Here is a 15,100-nt window from a genome sequence, read left to right as displayed (position 1 = left end):
CAACTAGAAGCTTACTTCGCAATGGATGTATGTATGTCCAAAATTCTTTCGATGATATTAGCGCAAGCTCGGCAATAAAGTCCTGGATCCAAAAAACTCCTCAATCTTCGCATTTTTCTTGTTTTAAGAGAGTGCCTGATTGGCCTTATTTAGCTATATGATATCTGGAATTATCTGCTTTAATATTAGATTTTTCGTGTTATTAGACATTTCATCCCTTTTCTTTAAAGTTGGTCGGCCTTCGAAATTAGATTAAAACGAACCCGCTTCTTGAGGGGCAAAATGCGCTCAAGGAAAGCGAGGTATATGTACGTATTCATCTACATATACATATAAGTATATTTGTGTTAGTTCTATTGATCTGACAGTAACGTAATTTTGGAGTAAATATATACATACATAAGTACATATATACATACATATGTATGTAGTAAAATGCGGCCAATAAAAAACTTGATTCTCCGACCCAGGCGTAGATAAATTGGTATCTTGGATCCTATTATTTATCATTCAAGTATAGCTTAGTTATTAACCGCGCACTTTTCAATAAGGGAATTTTGTCACCCCAAACATAAATTAATATGTATGTACATATGTACATATGATACGTACCCATATCAATTAAGCAACGCAAAATACGCATCTGAACAAGTACTGACATACATACATATGTATGTATGTACATATGCATGCATACATGTGTTATTCAATTTAAAAATATGACGCATTCACACAAAAGTATGAGGTTACAGAAACCTGAATTTCGAATGAATAAATAAGTTAGGTCTTATTTAAAAATTGGTTTTAAAACACTTCGAACGCGGGAGTATGAAGTTGCAAAAGATACAATGACATTAAAGGCATTGAAAAAAATTACAAAATAAAAATATTTATAAAAAGCTGAGGTGACAAAAATTTTATTACAAAGCTCCTTTTGGCTAGCGAAAATGTACTCACGTATGTACATATGTACGTATAAACATATACTTTTTTAGACTTTATTTATGTAAATAACAAACGAAAGTGTTTAGAAAGCTCAAAGAACTTATTAGTTTATTTAATTTTGTCCGTCACATTCAAATTACAATTAAGACGGAAAAGTGGGGAAGTTATTCGTTCGAAAACTAGTAATGCTTATTATTGGTTTCCAGAAAATGTCGAAAGTTTTTTTATGAGAGTCTGTTTTATGGCAGAAATACTCTGGTACGACATTTTCCGCAAAATCTTTCTCTCAAACACTCCAACAGCTGCCTCATCGAATGTTGTCATTGCCTATGCTTCTGCGCCATATACCAGTACGGGCATGATGAGTGACTTATTGAGTGCAGTTTTTACACCCGAGCGCACTTGCGCTCAATCGTTTTATAATTTTGTTCACATAACGGTTGTTTGTAACAGCCAACTCGAATCGAGGTAGATATAGACAAATGCATACATAAATGATCAGAATCAAAAGAGAAGTCGATAAAGCCATGTCTGTCTGTCCGTCCGTCCGTCCCTCCGTGTACACGATAATTCGAGCTGAAATTGAGATATCTCAACAATCCTACCCAAGGTAGGTTGGTATTGAAAATGGGCGAAGTCGGACCGTAACCACGCCCACTTTCCATATGTATATTTAATGCTAGTTTTCAGAAATACGAAAACTGCGATATTTTAGTAAATACGGAAGCTTATTCACTGAAAATTTATATTTACAATGCTTTTTACACGTAAAATAAGAATATTATACTTTTTTGGAAATGGGCATAGCCACGCCCACTCATGATTACATGTGTATATTCTGGTAGCCGTTACAACAATTTCTCCCAAACTTGGCATAGTTGTTAGCCTTGGTACAACATGGCAAACGGCTAAAAATTCTTAAAATCGGACAATAACCACTCCCGCCTGCCATATAACGGTAATTTAGAGAAATACCAAATCTTCGATAAATCAGTAAATACAAAAGCTAATTTATTCAAAATTAATGTTTGCAATAACTCTTTAACAAAACACACATTTATGATAAAATTTTGGAAAGTTTCGCTTACTACATAAAAGCAAAACGTTAAACAAATTTTGAAATCGGACTAAAATTACCCCCACTTTTCATATAACGGTAAATTTCAGAAATTCTTTACACTTCGATATTTCGAAATTTAAGGACGCTAATTTACTCAAAATTCATACTAACAACAAGCCCTTGAAAAGAAGTAACATTCTTATAGAATTTTGGGAAGTGGTCGTGATACCGCCCACATCTAACTATATAAGTTAATCCCATTAAGTTTAACTGAACATACTATCGAAATTGTTAAAAATAGGGGTAAAACCACTCTTCTTACCATGTAACGGTAGTTTTCATAAAGGTGAAAAACTATATTTAATACTTGCGCCGGATATTTAATGTTCGGCTCCACCCGAACTGAGACTTTGTTTTTTTTTCTTGCCGGCGTAATCCACAGTAGCACTTGTTGGCAAGGGTCTATCTGCGTTGAATTTCGTGGCTGATATTATTATCGGTATTCATGCTGAAATTACTTCTGTCAACAGTTGACAGAAGGTACATCGTCTTGTCCTCGTTTACCAAAACGAACCGTAATAATCACTTTGAATTAATTCAGAATAAATCAATAGTTCACATTACCAACAACTTTAACCTCAGTTTATTAGCAATAGAAACTTCGCATCGCTGTATAAATTTTGCTTTTTAATATCTGTATATGTATTTGAAGGTGAGTTGAATCCTGCATATATGTATATATATTTGTACTTCATAAAGTTTCTGTGAAAGAATTCCTCGCTTATGCTTGTGCGACAGTGCATATATCCAGAAAATGCAATGATGTATAAATTTTTTTTATAAGAAATTATATTTGTATTTCGCCTTTTGGGTGTTTTGTTTTAATAACGAACTAAGTTTTAAAACTGGAACTTTAAATGGAATACCCAAATTTTGTGTGGAAGCACAACAAGTGGTTACCCTTCCGGATGTCTGTTATGTGTGGATATTCACATAAGTATGACAATGATTAATAAGTATGTTTGCATGTATGTATGTATGTTAATGTGTATATATGTATGTCTATGTCCACGTACGTATTGTATGTTCATAAAATACATTATTTTGGCGCCTCCCTGTATTACCCACTTTTGTATTCGCTAATTTGTAATCAAGATCTGATAAGCTTTCAATTCAATTGTCCCTGAATATGAATTTTCAATCAAACCCAGTCAGCAAAATATTCGGCCACGTATTCGGAAATGAAAAAAATTCCGTATTAAAAATTGGATATTTTATCCGTTTTCTGATTCTATTTTTGGTCGTGTTTTTCTACTAAAGTGTGTATACGAAACATAGTATATCAGAAAAGCACCGAAAACTGTAGTAAAATGGATAAATTTTCTGATGATTTCCGGGAAATTTTCTGATTTGATTGTTTGTTTAATACGCTCCCGTTCATAGATGCTTTTTTATAGTTGCTAAAATCCAAACAAAAAAAAACAAATATTAAATTCAGCAATTATTTATATTTTCACAAATACTTTTTTTTTTTAATTCATGCTATAATGGTGCAGCCGTTCGCCACCAAACGGGGTTTCAGACAGGGCGACTCTCTTTCATGTGACTTCTTTAGTCTGATGTTGGAGAAGATAAAAAGAGCTGCAGAACTGAACCACTCAGGAACAATTTACTACAAGAGCGTGCGGCTTATGCCGATGACATCGACATCATCGGCAACAAAAACCGCGAAGTGTGTTCTGCCTTTTCCAAGTTGGATAGGGAAGCAAAGCGAATGGATCGGGTGGTAAACGAGGACAAGACGAAGTATCTCCTGACATCAAACAAACCGTCAGCACATTCGCGCCTTGGCATCCACGTCACTGTTGACAGTTACAATTTCGAGAAAGTAGAGAATTTCGTTTACTTGGGAACCAGCATTAACACCGATAATAATGTCAGCATGGAAATCCAATGCAGAATCACTCTTGCCAACAAGTGCTACTTTGGACTGAGTAGGCAATTCAGGAGTAAAATCCTCTCTCGACGTACGAAAACCACGCTCTATAAGTCACTCATCGTGCCCGTGCTGGTATATGGCGCAAAATCATGGAAAATGACAACATCCGATGTGGCGGCTCTTGGAGTGTTCGAGAGAAAGATTTTGCGGAAGATTTGCAGGCCTTTACGCGTTGGCGACGGCGAGTACCGGAGACGATGGAACGATGAGCTGTATGAGCTTTACAACGACATGGACATAGTGCAGCGAATTAAAATACAGCGGCTCCGTCGTTCGAATGGAAACCGACGCTTCAACTCTGAAAGTATTCAACTCGGAACCCGCTGGTGGTAGCACAGGAAGAGGGAGACCCCCACTGCGATGGAAAGATCAGGTGGAGAAGGACTTGGCGTTTCCAATTGGCGTCAGTTGGCACAGAAGAAAAACGACTGGCGTGCTTTGCTGAACTCGGCCAAAATCGCTTAGGCGGTTACAGCGCCAAAAAAGAAGAAGAAGAAGGGATTAGAAAAATATGCAAAAAACGCACTGTCGGCAAAACGTACATTTTTCTGTTTGCTGGGTTTCTAAACGTACATATCCGAAATTTTAGGGCATTTTAAATACCTCGACGCCAGCATCACCTTGCGAGTCCAAGCAATCATACAAACCATCTACGTTGTACTAATTGGTAAGACGAACCTTTTATAGATGAACTAAAAAATGCATATGAAATTATACATATTTTCGAATTTTTCATGCATTGGGAGTTTTGGTGAAGATATATTTTAGTGTGTTAATAAAGCGGTCATAAGCATTCGTTTGCTGTAATTGTTGTTCCCTTAAATATATATCTTGAGGGTTTAGATATAATTTGACTAAACTAGAATTGTTAAATGGAGGATAATATTGAGAGGTCATTGCTATTTCGCACACCGTCTTCAAAAGCGTCACAACTCAAAATTTGGCATTTTTGAGATCATGCGCTAAAAATGTACGCAGAACTTTTAGTTACCTTTCAGCAAAAGCTGGAGCAAATTTTTGTTATAATTTGTTAAAAAAAAAACCCCTAAGCTAAAGTCGCCCTTGCCCATATGATTATCATAAAAGTTGTTTCAAAAAAAAAGTCTACATCATTTTATTGACTTACCATTTCCTTTCGCTAACCGCTCTCAACCAACTAGTCGACTAGCCGTTCATTTTCGAGTAGTTGTTTCCTTTCAATAAAGATTGGGTTTATTTCTATATATCTTTATTACTTACGCTCATTGACAAGACCCAATCGAAAAATTTCGCTTACTCTATTTTCCGACTACTGGAAGGTGAGCGGTTAGTCGAAAGTGAACGGTTATTCGAAAACGAACGGTTAATCGAGTAACTGCTATTCAACTATCAACCGACAAAAAAAGTTGCTAATCGAATAGCCGGTTACCAGCTTTTGCCTTGAAAACATTATTTACATTAATACAATACATACATACATATATATTTATTTATATGCATACACACACATATGTATATGCGAGTATTTAATATTTTAAATATATACGTTTTGAAAAAAACAACATAACCTTTTTTAGAAAAAGTACCTATTAAAATCACATTTAGACATTAAAATTATTTGTATAATTACTATTTAATATTAATTTGCTTCTACTTTATTAACAATTTATATTGTTTGCAGCTCCTCTTGTTTGACAGTGATGTAAGTGCTAAATTATATTTAATATTTATATAAACATGTATGTACATATGTGAGAGCATCTCAAATTAATAAAATTCTAATTGCATAATTTCGCGCCCTTTTATTTGCTTTGGCATGTGTACATACATACATACATATATTCATAATTACTATCAAACATATACACATGTGCATTCATTGCTTGCAAATTTTTCTATGTGCATACACATTTAGTTATTAAAAATTTAGAAACCAAAATTTGAGAAGGCTTTCTGTAGCTTTAGCTGAATTCCTCACAATATTTTATCGTTCGATTCGTATCTATACGAAGTAGGAAATATGTAGCCGTAAAATAAATTATTAACTCTTCAATGGCTGATTATCTATATGATGTGAATTTATTTAATCATTTATTAGTAGACGATAGTACTTCGCACATCTATGCTAAGTCCTAAAACAAGTTCATCAGTAAATATTTGAATCAAGTATATTCCTCCAAATTTGATGTTGAGAGTATTTTAATTTTAGCGTAGCAAAAACACAAATTTACATATCGAACCCCAAATGTAATAATTTTGTTCAATAACCGGATAAAATTCAAACTCCTTGCTTTTAATTTTGGAAATCTTAAAGTTTTCACGGTTGTAAAAAAATTATATTTTTTTTAAATTTTACCATTTCATCTATACTGACATATTCGCATTCGTTCGTCCTACTGTAATCTATGTACAATGATTTTTATTTTTCAAGTTTAACCAAAAAATAAATAAAAAATAATAGTTAACATTTGATTTTTTTTCGATAAAAATAACAATTAATATTTTATAATTTTTATTTTTTTCGCGCTATACTTACTATAAAAAAAAAAAATTTGATATAAAAGGATTGGTTACAATGGGACAAGTGCTAACTTTGCCGCTTAATACTTACCTAAAAATTGGAAATAGGGATTTTTTAAAATGCCTAACTATTACATAGCCTTGTATAAAATGCGTAACCAGACGTCCGATAATTAGGTTACGAAGGTGAATGATAATGAAATTGAATATTTTAGCAAGTGTTAATTATGTTACTGTACATTTCAAAGAAACTTCTAAACGCGACAAAATGACGTTTTTAACAGTTTTCACTTTGCTTTAGTTATGTAGGTCAGGCGAAGTAAAAAAACAAAAATTTTAATATGGAGGCAGACATGCGAATGGTCAATTATCAATATATACATACGTACGTATTCGGTTCACTTGTCTTGGCAATTTTTTATTTAAGAAACTTATAGCCTTAAGTCAATCTAAGGCAATTACAAGCAATTAAATATTACCAAATCAGACAATATGTATATATATCCGCTGCCATAAATACTAAAGTTCGCTAAGAAAAGTGTTACATAGGCAAATAAATTCGGAGTTATTGAGTCTGAAGTAACAGTATGTATAGGAGAGTAGATGCGAATTTATTTAGCATCCTTCCGTTAAAAACTATAATATAAAATGTTTATATAACTATCCATTTTTTTTCAAACTATTGGTCCCTGACACAAAACAAAACACTATAAGTAAGTTTGCGAGATTTGCATGCAATTTCGCCCAATTCTCAATACTCTCCAAACTGGACAAAAGCTTAGATATCTGAAGAATTGTAAAGCAATATTTTCGCACAAAAGCCAAAAGCAAACCACTAAGAGTATTTTTATTTAACCCACATTTTTTTAAGTTAACTAAAAATAATAATACTACGTCATTTTACCTAGTTGATTAGGCCATACGAATTTAAAAGACAATTTGTATTACCATCATAAAACAGGGTATACATAAAACATTTGATTTCTAAATAACCAATATTTATAAACAAAACACGTTTCTAGAAAACTAGCAATATATCTGATTAAGGTTAGAAACGAAAAAGACATAACTAAAATGTCGTCAAAAATTGTACATATGTAATTCTTTTCTAAAAAAAGCTAATAAGACTCTTATTTAATTTATAACACCGAATGAGCTATTATGTACATACGTATCGCACACATAAATACAAAATTCTGAACGCAAAAATCTCAACATTTCAATGCCAAATAACTGATTACGCAGAAATAATTAAATTTTACGCGAAACTTTACTTTTACTTCAGAGGATATCTATTTAAAAAAAGAGTTAAGTTTTTTTTTTATACAAGTAATTTAACATTTCTATTGGTGAGCAGATTAGGGTGGTCCCAAAAAAACTAAAGTCGGAATTTTAATACTCTCACCCCCTAGAATTGTTCCATACCGAAAAAGATACGCCTATTTTTTTATTTTGAAATCAAAAATATTTAAAGGTCGCTCAAAGCACTCAAAGTTTCCCATGTATTTTATATGGGAAAAACAACTTTTCGTAGAAATGTTATAGAATTCCGGAAAATCAATATTTTTTTATCGGAAAGCTCTGGTTCTCTGCAGGAGACTTCCAATAATAATACTCCATTGTTTATTTAACAATTTTTTTAAACTAAAGATTATTTACAGGTCCCTCCATTGCATTTTCTGGGGTTTTTGGCGGACCTATAAAATTTTGTTACAAGTTGTTTAAATATTTAATGATATCAAAAAAATTATAAATTTGGGTATATTTTTTCGGTATAGAACAATACTAGGGGTCAGGGCATACAAATTCCAACTTTACTTTTTAACATGCATTTTTGTACACTAGGGTGGTGCATATATACAAAAATATTTTTTTAGTTATGACACTTTATATTTTAAAATATGGCACTCGCCTAAAAAATTATGCAGCCTGTTTTTGCATTTCGAGCGTACAATACTCCTTTTATCTTACAAACAAGATTAGTCATCCTGTTTATCAACAAGGGATGTCCATTAGGGCGGGTCGAAAATCTAATTTTTCTCAAATCCCTTGGTAATAGTGAAAATACATTGTATGTATCATGAAGTCAACAACAAGCCTGCAAAATATTAGAATTTTACATAAATTGTAAGAGCCCGCGCATCGACCGCCAAGTGACCCACAGCACACTAGTCGATTTTGTTTGTTTTGTTTTTTTGTTCAAAATTTTGGGTTCAGCAAAAAGGTTTGGTCCATATTATTAGTTAATGAATCCGTTAACGCCAAAGATAAAGTCAATATCATTTCTGGAAGCCCTTTAGCTTATCCTTAATTTCAAAGTTATCTTTTTTCAATAAAATTTTAATTGTTCTCTTGATAATTCCACTAGCCTATAGTCAAATGATATAAAGAACAGCATTAATATTGCAGGCGTGCATTTAGGTCGCTGGTTTGGAATATTTTAATCTTTTTTTAACATTAGCTATAGTTTGCGAATTTTGGCAAACTTAGGAACAATTTCGGTAGCTCTAAAAAAAAAGCCATTATTTTCCATCATCGTTTTTGTTTATGCGAATGAGTATGGAAACACAGAACAGGCACAACTTCTAGAAACACTAATTAGTTTTCTTACGTTTATGCATACAATACAAAAGTTACAAATATAGGAAGTTGACATAAATTTTTGTTCATTCGTGGCCAATAGCAATTGACTTAGACCTAAGACATCATAATGTTACTATTACAATACGGGCAAATGCCTTTTATTTTCCCCCATACAAAATTGACCCAGCCTAATGTCCATACAAAATATCTATGTATGTAGATATTTTTCGATTTTGGAAAATTTTGATTTGTGAACCTTTTGTATTTAGTGTGCTATGTATATGTACATGTGTTTGTATGTAACTTCCTAAACGGCTAATATTTGATTGTTGCAATTAAATATTCGTTGCGATTATGCGGAAATTAGACGTCGACATGAAAATTTGTAAATTGTGGGAATAGTATTTTTAAAAGTTGAAATGTGTGCCCTTAAATTAAATTTAAAGTCAGTTTTTTCAATTATAGTGCAATATTTTTATGTTAATGTATGAAAAGTTTTAATAATTGCGATTGGAAGTACATATTATTATAGGTACATAGTATATAACTACATAAGTATGTATGTATGTATGTATTTACAACACCAACATCGTTATAACAACATTGATCTAACGCACGTGTATAGAGCGAATAGCTGCGAGTTACACGCCGGCCGGGCCGAGCTGTTACAAATGTTTATTGCTGTATTTGATTCACAACGAATGAAAACATCAAATCACCGACGAATCCAAACAAAATATTTGGTGGGGTGGATAGTAAGTTAGGTTCGCTGTAGACTTGCTTAATAGCGTTGTGGAAAGTTAGGCGGTGGCAGTGGGGTGGCAGTGGGGTGGCAAACAAGGCGGTTGACATTGGCAATGTACGCATACACGTATGGAGCACGTTCTGTCCGCTTTTTGTTGTTGTCCGACTGCATTGCGTATTCGTATTTTATGTCAAGGTTTATTTTAGCGTGTTGATTGATTTTTAATTTTTTTTTTTATTGTGAACTAAAAGCTTCGTATTATTCGCTAAAACTTTTGACTTATTTTCTCAACTAAATATTCAGCTGATTTTATTTAGGAAAGAATCCGATTTCTGAACATTTAAATTACATAAGTCGATATGAGTCATTTACTTACATATGTATATACAAATATCGTTACCTTATTATAGAAAGGCCTTATATAAAAAATGTGTGTCTCTACAGAGCAGTTACAAAGTTATTAAGAACTACAGTTTTTATATTGGGAATTTCTACAAAATCCTGGGTTTAATAAACACTGAAATGGATTTAACGATGCAATAGTTGTTTTAAACTTTTATCATGCCTTCAGTAAGTAATACAAAGCTAAATTTCGAAGGAAAATGAGTTAAGTGTACAATTTATCTTATATAAATTAGCAGTCAACCGAAAGTTTCGAAAGACTTCGATATGTGCTAATTCATACACGTAGAGAGGAATGAGTAGCAGTAATATTTGTTTAAATAAAATAACTCTAAAAAAATTTGAACAAAGTTATCTTTAACAAATATATATCGTGGTCGAGCACTAATGATAACTTTTTCAAATTAATTAAATTTTTTTTTTATAAAAATATAGTTCATTCTATAACAAAGACCATATACAGTGGACGTTCAATATAACGAATCATATGTTGTTCGCCTAATTCGTAATATAGAAAAATTCGTTAAATCGAGTGATTTTTTCTCCGATAATAAATACCATCAATATTTCAATTAAATAACTAAATGTATTCAGTTTAAAAAATATAGATTATTTTTTATTCAACGACAACAAAATTCGAACATTTTATGTATTTATTTTTTAACCGACTTCCAAAAAAGGAGGAGGTTATCAATTCGTCGGAATATTTTTTATTTTATTATGAATGTTACCGCATAACTTTGGACCACAACAACCGATTTCGATAATTCATCGAAGTGTCTCAGAGGTGGTCCCATACTAATCTGGTTTATATTCGATCATTGGATCATGAAAAAATTAACTGTACTCCTAAATTTTTATATGAGAATTGAAGTCGGTTTTATTTTTTGCTTAAAAATTACTTGTTATAGAAAGTTTTCAATTCGCGTCTGCTTTTCAACAGTTTCCAAGCTTTCCCCCAGTAGTATTTTTTGGAAATCCCTTAATACCAAAAGTAACTTGATGTTGAAACAATCTACATATATACATATTTTCTGCAGTTAAACTACCGTTGAATTAACGAAAGCTTTGCTTTTGCAAAGAACTCGCATTTTCAGCTAAAAACATAAATAGCGTTCGTTATATCGCAAAATCTGTGGTCATAAGCAGGGTTAGGATTTCGAGGCATTTGCCTATTTTGTCTGCTTGATCTACGGTTGCCAGACGTACTAATTTTTCAACTCTCGTACTGATTTTATTCATTTCTTCAATCAGTACGCATAATGTCCTGATTTTTCAAAATTTGTACTGATTTGTAATAAATTTTCAATTCCCACCGAGCTTGATACTCGGTAACTCAGTGTTCGGTAATTTTTAACTAGCTTCAAAAAAAGGAGGAGGTTATCAATTCAAGGGAATATATTTTTAACTTTGGACCACGTTAACCAAAACCAAAGGTAGTCCCATACTAATTTGGCTTAGATCCAATCACTGGATCATAAAGAAATTAACGGTATTAAAAATACTTGCGTTTGTGTAATATTTTTTTTACAAAAACAAAATACTTTTGGGTTTTTAAAGATTTTTACATAACGTTGGAACTTCCTTAAACTGTACTGTAAAAAGTGACAAGAAAATAATTTAATTATTTATTTAAAAAGAGGGCTGACGTTGCTTCCTCGCGCAAAGTAATAAACCGACTTCTAATTAAAATTTTCCAAAGCGGACTCCAAATTAAAACTAATTTTTAAATAAAATGTAAATAATTCGTTGACTATTTAAACACTGAAAATGAAAATGATTTCATTACAGCTGTTCAAAAATGTCATAAATATTAAATTATTTATTGGTTCCTGTGTACAATGATATTATAAGGGTACATGTTAATGTGTACACTCATGTTAAAACGAATAACATTTTTATTTTTTGTGAACTATATTTTATTTTTATACGAAAATATTGGTAAGAACAAGTACTCTGGCGTTCTAAAGTATTTTCTGGTAATTACATTCATAATTTTGCTTTGAATAAAAGTGTACTGAAAAGTACCGATTTTTATAGCGTGAAAAAGTGTAGGTACTGATTTCACGGAAAAAAAAATCTGGCAACTCTAGTCGTATCTGTAAACAAATTAAATAATCACCCGTTTCATGTCTGCCTTGACTATAAATATAAATTTTAATTTTGCCCTTTTCTCCCTCTTCTGCATGTTTTGCCTATTTAATATATCTCTTCATTTTCATACTTTTATGTTTTACAACACTGCAACTCGTTTCTTCAGCTGATTGCTGGTTTTTCTTTGCCTTACGTACTGAGGACATGGTGAATTCATATAAGGTGGTGTTACAGGCGAAATTAGATTTTCGTACTGATGTCATGATGTGTTTATTTACGTTTCTTTTGTTCTTATTAGGAGTATTCGCTGAGTCTTGCAAAGCCCTGGAGCACTGTGCACGGATTGCACGGTTTGCAAAGCTATCCCATACGAAATCTGTGCACCGTGCAAGGGCTTTGCAAGACTTAGAGAATACCCCTATTGTCATTGCGGGTATAATTTTTTAGTAAAGTTTTTTGCTTTTGTTGTGCCACTTCCACCTTATATGAATTCGTCTTTGATGGTGAGTTTCTTGTAAATAAGGTTTGAAATTTTGAAGTTCGTGCCCAAAGGCAAATATTTGCGAATGCTTAAAATGCCTAAGGCCGCTTGTAAAATTCCATGAAAATCCACGACAATATAGAAGAATGTGGGGAAAACATACTTTTGACTGCTGTGGAATAAAAGTAAATCACTTCAAAAACCACCACAACCTATTACTTAATTATTAAATAACGACGAATCGAACGAGCTTTTAAGTGGAGTTTAGTATCAGTAGATGTCGAGATGAGCCTGAGTTCCTCCAAATCAGTGCTTCGCGATAATCGCATCAGGCTATGGCCTAAAACTTTTAAAATGCACTTAGTGGCACACAGCGGTCGAAAAAATTATAGCCGCATCAAATTTTGACAAGTTTTAAAATATTATTTTTCTTGTTATTTAATTTTGGTTTGTTTTTTTTTTATAAAAATATAGTTCATTCTTTAACAACATCCGTGTAAATATAAGTTTAAATGTAGTGTCAATTTGGGGTAAATCGTATCCTAATTGTGGATTTATCGCCATCACGAAAAATAATTTGTTCACATTTTTCAATAGAAGATCGCTGTCGTCCCCACTTTTTTTATACATTGTACCAATGGCCCAATATCAAAATGTACAGATCTGTACAAATGTACCAATCCAGTGACACTGCCTTAAAACTTTGTGCAACATTTACAAAAAAAAATCCACAAATTTTCGTAAAAATTTCGGGCTTTTTTAATTAGATTTCCTGGAAAGATTCTGTGTATTCTGTTTGTAGCCCATTCAATTCTAGTAGAATAAAGTACAAGTTTCAAATGGCTAAGGGTTGATTTTTTAGAATTTCAAAAAGCACAAAGCGTGAAACTTGGATTTACACGGGTTTTCTTAAGGAATGAACTATATTTTTATATATAAAAAACAACAAAATTAAACAACAATAAAACTATGTTGAAACTTGGCAAAAAGAGGTTCGGCTATATTTTTTGACCACTGTATGTATTTTGTTATATATGCCAGTGGACATACCAATTGAACATAAAGCGATGTATATAACAAAATTCAAAAATAAATGCCTTTTTTTCTAAGCTCATTTAGCCTTTTTTCAAGTTTTTAGTGCCTTAAAATCTGAACCCTGATCATAAGCAATAACCTCCTAAGTCAAAAAAACTGAATTCGAGCAAAAACGTTTTAAAGATTTGGACTGTAATGTAAGGGTAGGGGAAACAAAAATATTTTCGTCTAACTAGCGGGATAAAATGTAAAAGTCAAAGCCATGCGAATAGCGTCAAAATGTCATGGCTTCCTTCTTAATAGAGTAGATAATTATAACTAACTCTTTGTTTTTTGATCTCTTTTACTAATAAAATAATATTAAGCTTATAAGTTGGCTAGTCCATGCAAGTCAGTTAGCTGTAGCAGAGAAACTTTTTTTTTTATATTAAAAGTGTAACGGTACGTCTATTGAAAAAAAAATCCAGAGAAGTTATTACTGGTAATTAAAGGAATAACTATTTCATAGTTTCTAAAATTTAATAAATGAATTTTATATAGCTCTGTAAGTTCAACGTGAAAAGTTGGACTAGAAATGATTTTATTTTAATTTTTAAATAGAAAAAAAAACTAAATAGTTCCGCTGAGTTTCGACTCGAAATTCATTAAATCCTATCTGTGAAGTGTTGGCTTTAAGGTACAATTTACTCTTTTTATGGGCTTTTGCGACACCCGTACAATTATTTTCACTCTTCAGAAACCCCAGAGTAACAAGTTTCGAGCGAATCCAATACATTTTTTTTTGTTTTCATTTTTCCGCCATGTTGGATCCGCCATATTGGATTTTTGAAACCCGCTTTCAGACTAGTAATCAGGCACCATAAAAATCCCCGAGTAATAAGTTTCGAGCAAATTTAATAAATTTTTAAAAATTATTCCGATATAATTGTTCCGCCATTTTGAGTTTTAAAAATTTATTATCAGATTCATGATCAGCGACTCCCAATAGCCCCGAGTCACAAGTTTCGAGCGAATTCAATAAATTTATTCCGCCATATTGGATCCGCCATATTGGATTTTTGAAACCTGACTGAAGATTTGTAATCAACTGCCCAAGAAACTAGTAGATACGAAGTGGTGTACAAAGATTCAGGATATTTTTAAATGACTTCAAACATTCAAATTTCAAGTTTAGTTATGTACCATCTTCTAATTAATCGTTTAACCACCTTTATTTTATTGTTTGCAATTCCGTAGAAAAAAGCAATAGGAAATTCA

At 32.3% G+C, this 15,100-nt stretch overlaps 1 protein-coding gene across 4 annotated transcripts in view; it reads left to right on the top strand.

Annotated features, from left to right (window-relative positions):
- LOC118739709 overlaps window positions 1-15,100 on the top strand; it is a 59,722-nt gene that overhangs the window by 36,557 nt on the left and 8,065 nt on the right. For 3 of the 4 annotated variants that reach the window (XM_036471216.1, XM_036471215.1, XM_036471214.1), the window contains exon 6: window positions 5,665-5,685. The exons of the other annotated variant lie outside the window; for it this stretch is intronic. In XM_036471216.1, the coding sequence (XP_036327109.1) occupies window positions 5,665-5,685 (21 nt within the window). The remainder of the gene's footprint in view (window positions 1-5,664; window positions 5,686-15,100) is intronic. 4 annotated transcript variants of the gene reach the window in all.

Source organism: Rhagoletis pomonella, unplaced genomic scaffold (genome assembly GCF_013731165.1).
Source record: "Rhagoletis pomonella isolate Grant_MI unplaced genomic scaffold, Rhpom_1.0 Rhpom_scaffold_00005, whole genome shotgun sequence".
Lineage (NCBI taxonomy): Eukaryota > Metazoa > Arthropoda > Insecta > Diptera > Tephritidae > Rhagoletis > Rhagoletis pomonella.
Note: the sequence above shows the minus strand (reverse complement) of the source record. Positions and strands in the feature narration are given on the sequence as shown.